This window comes from Macrobrachium nipponense, chromosome 36 (genome assembly GCF_015104395.2).
Source record: "Macrobrachium nipponense isolate FS-2020 chromosome 36, ASM1510439v2, whole genome shotgun sequence".
Classification (NCBI taxonomy): domain Eukaryota; kingdom Metazoa; phylum Arthropoda; class Malacostraca; order Decapoda; family Palaemonidae; genus Macrobrachium; species Macrobrachium nipponense.
In genome coordinates this window covers 7,111,037-7,113,536 of record NC_087220.1, presented here as the reverse complement: position 1 = coordinate 7,113,536, position 2,500 = coordinate 7,111,037, and the positions used below count along the sequence as shown (strand labels likewise).

Genomic DNA, 2,500 nt, shown 5'->3' with positions numbered 1-2,500 from the left:
TCAATGATTTATTGCCAACAAAACTGCCAACAAATATCTGAGTGTCGTAATGGAGGCACTGAGGCACAGAAACATTAGCTGACTGCATTAAACAATCAGTATGGCACGTTCCTTTTCTTGAGGCCATCATGAATAGATATTGTAGGCTTATTTCATATATGAGCGCTTAAAGTCTTTATGAACTTTCAGAAAAAAACAAATTTAATGACTTGATCAGTGACACAAGCTGTGGCATGCCCAATGAACAACTGATTTTTAGGACTCTACTGTATAAGCATAACAGAACATGATAAAGGGCTTTGATTGTGGGGGTGATGGAATGCACTAACTGTCTCTGGTTTTCTTAAATTCTGTAACTACCTTCTTATGGAGTACCCATTATGTAGTGTACCTGGTTGCACCCTCAAGTTTCTGAATGGCAGAATGCTGTGATGGACAGTGTATTTTAGCTATCCAGATGTAAACATTTATATGATTCAAGTTCAGGCAAAGGTCTTGTCGGAAAACCTGTTGTTGACATCTCTTGAAGGACCAAAGTCAACTCGCATCACTAGGACATTGATGTAGGGAGGTTTATTTTCGGCATAGCACTTGGATATGTAGTGACCCTTTGTTATTGTCCTTCAGTTAAGTGGCACAGGTAGAAAAAGATTCCACATGCAAGTCCAAAGCCCAAGGGAAACTTCTTTTACTAAAAAAAATACTGCCAATGTTAATTAATATTGGCTTTACAACAAAAGCATATAACAAGGATTCCAACTTAGGTCTTCCTTGAATAGATGTGGAGTGAGCTCCATGTGCTCTAAGAGCTAACATTCAGAAAACTCTTACCCACTGTTCCTTGTGGAAAGCTATCTGTACAGAACTTGACTGTGGTAACCAGGCACAAGTAAATAATAGTTACTCTTATAAGGAAAGAAATTCAGAAATCGAAAATCCACATGAAGATGCATTCCATCATCATGCCAACCTCAAGACAATAAGCCCAATATTGCTCTGCTATCAAGTTTGCACAGTATGAATACTTCATTTCAAGCCCTACCTGAAATGAAATAAAATGTGTGAGCCTCACCTTTTAACAATGACCAAGCCATCAAAATTGATATCTATAATAGATCCATGAAAACATCAAATATTCTTATGAGAAAAACCTTAGCTCCTCTAAATGTATGATGCCCTTAAGGAAATCAATGTAGTCGATCACATTTAATTCAACATCAAACACGTGTCCCATTGCTTAGATAGGCCTTATTAAGATGTAACTTTCAAAGAAGTTGTTGTGCAAAGTTTTGATGGGGCTGTTAGAAGTAACTATGAAGAACTACATCACCTTCTCCAACCCAGGAAAGTCTTATACCTACCAGCATCATCACAGTTCTAGTAACAAATGTGTGTGGTTCCTTCAGGTGCTGCGTTTCTAAAATACAAATCTTCCATTAATACAAATCATCAGGTATTTCTACGTTCAACCAAATTGTGAAAACCCCCAATTCAGGCAACCACCTCCACTAACAACAAAACTGCAGATTCTCACTCAATATCAGTAATCAGGCTTCAAAATATCCAGACCATCCAGCAGCCTGCCTTGATAAAATCTACAAAGTTGCAGCAACACAACCTTTACTGCTGGATCACCCAGATGGTTCATGAAGGTAAGCACTTGACCAGCCAGGATCAAGCAGACGACCAATCACCTGTTAGTTGATGATCATCACCTTACAGTCCCAGAGTCGTGTAAGAATGTAAACAATTATAACCCTATTTTTTGTCCACTTGATCCCATTCTTTACTGTGTTTTATTGTGACCATCTCCTTCTATAATAAATGAAAACGTTAACGGCCTATAGTTACTACTTACTCTGCATATTAAATGAACAAAGCTTTCGATTATGCCTTCACTTATATTAGATGAAGAAAGCTAGTTGTGTCTGCAATCCATATCAAAGAACAACTTTCCAATGATAATTGGAAAACTCACAGTAATTCTTCGTCTGAGAGAAAGCAAACTATTAGAAAAAGAAAACTAGCCATTCGCTGTGATAATTATGGGAAACCCACATTTCAGTTTTACTTACAGAGTGTTACAGCACCATTGCCAGCACGGTACACAGCTTGAGTTTTGTTTTTAATTTGTCCAGCCATTGCTTTAGCAGCAGTATCCTGAAATTGGAAGAACAATACAAAATAGCTGAATTTCCATGCAAAAATTAATAAAGCTAAAAGGCAATGTAGAATTGAAAGTACATGAATTAATGCTTAATACATACCTGAAATTTATGCAAATAAACCTTAACAAACGAATAATAAAAAAGCAATAATTGATATATAAAAATAACTCACAATAATCATGAGAGCAGGGTTGATGTCGCATTTTTAAGAAATTTGGTTGGATTTGATGCAGGTCACAAATAAAAAAGCTTTCTTTGACTTTATATAATCATACTACAGCTCTTTTCCAATTTATGATATGAGTAACTCACCTGACATGTATCATAAAATG

The 2,500-nt window shown here is 36.4% G+C and overlaps 1 protein-coding gene across 2 annotated transcripts in view; it reads right to left on the bottom strand.

The window, feature by feature from the left end:
• The window catches only part of LOC135203508 (carboxypeptidase B-like), a 70,297-nt gene that overhangs the window by 3,922 nt on the left and 63,875 nt on the right, over nucleotides 1-2,500 (bottom strand). For both annotated transcript variants that reach the window (XM_064233238.1, XM_064233237.1), the window contains one exon: nucleotides 2,076-2,160. In XM_064233238.1, coding sequence (XP_064089308.1) covers nucleotides 2,076-2,160 — 85 coding nt within the window. The remainder of the gene's footprint in view (nucleotides 1-2,075; nucleotides 2,161-2,500) is intronic.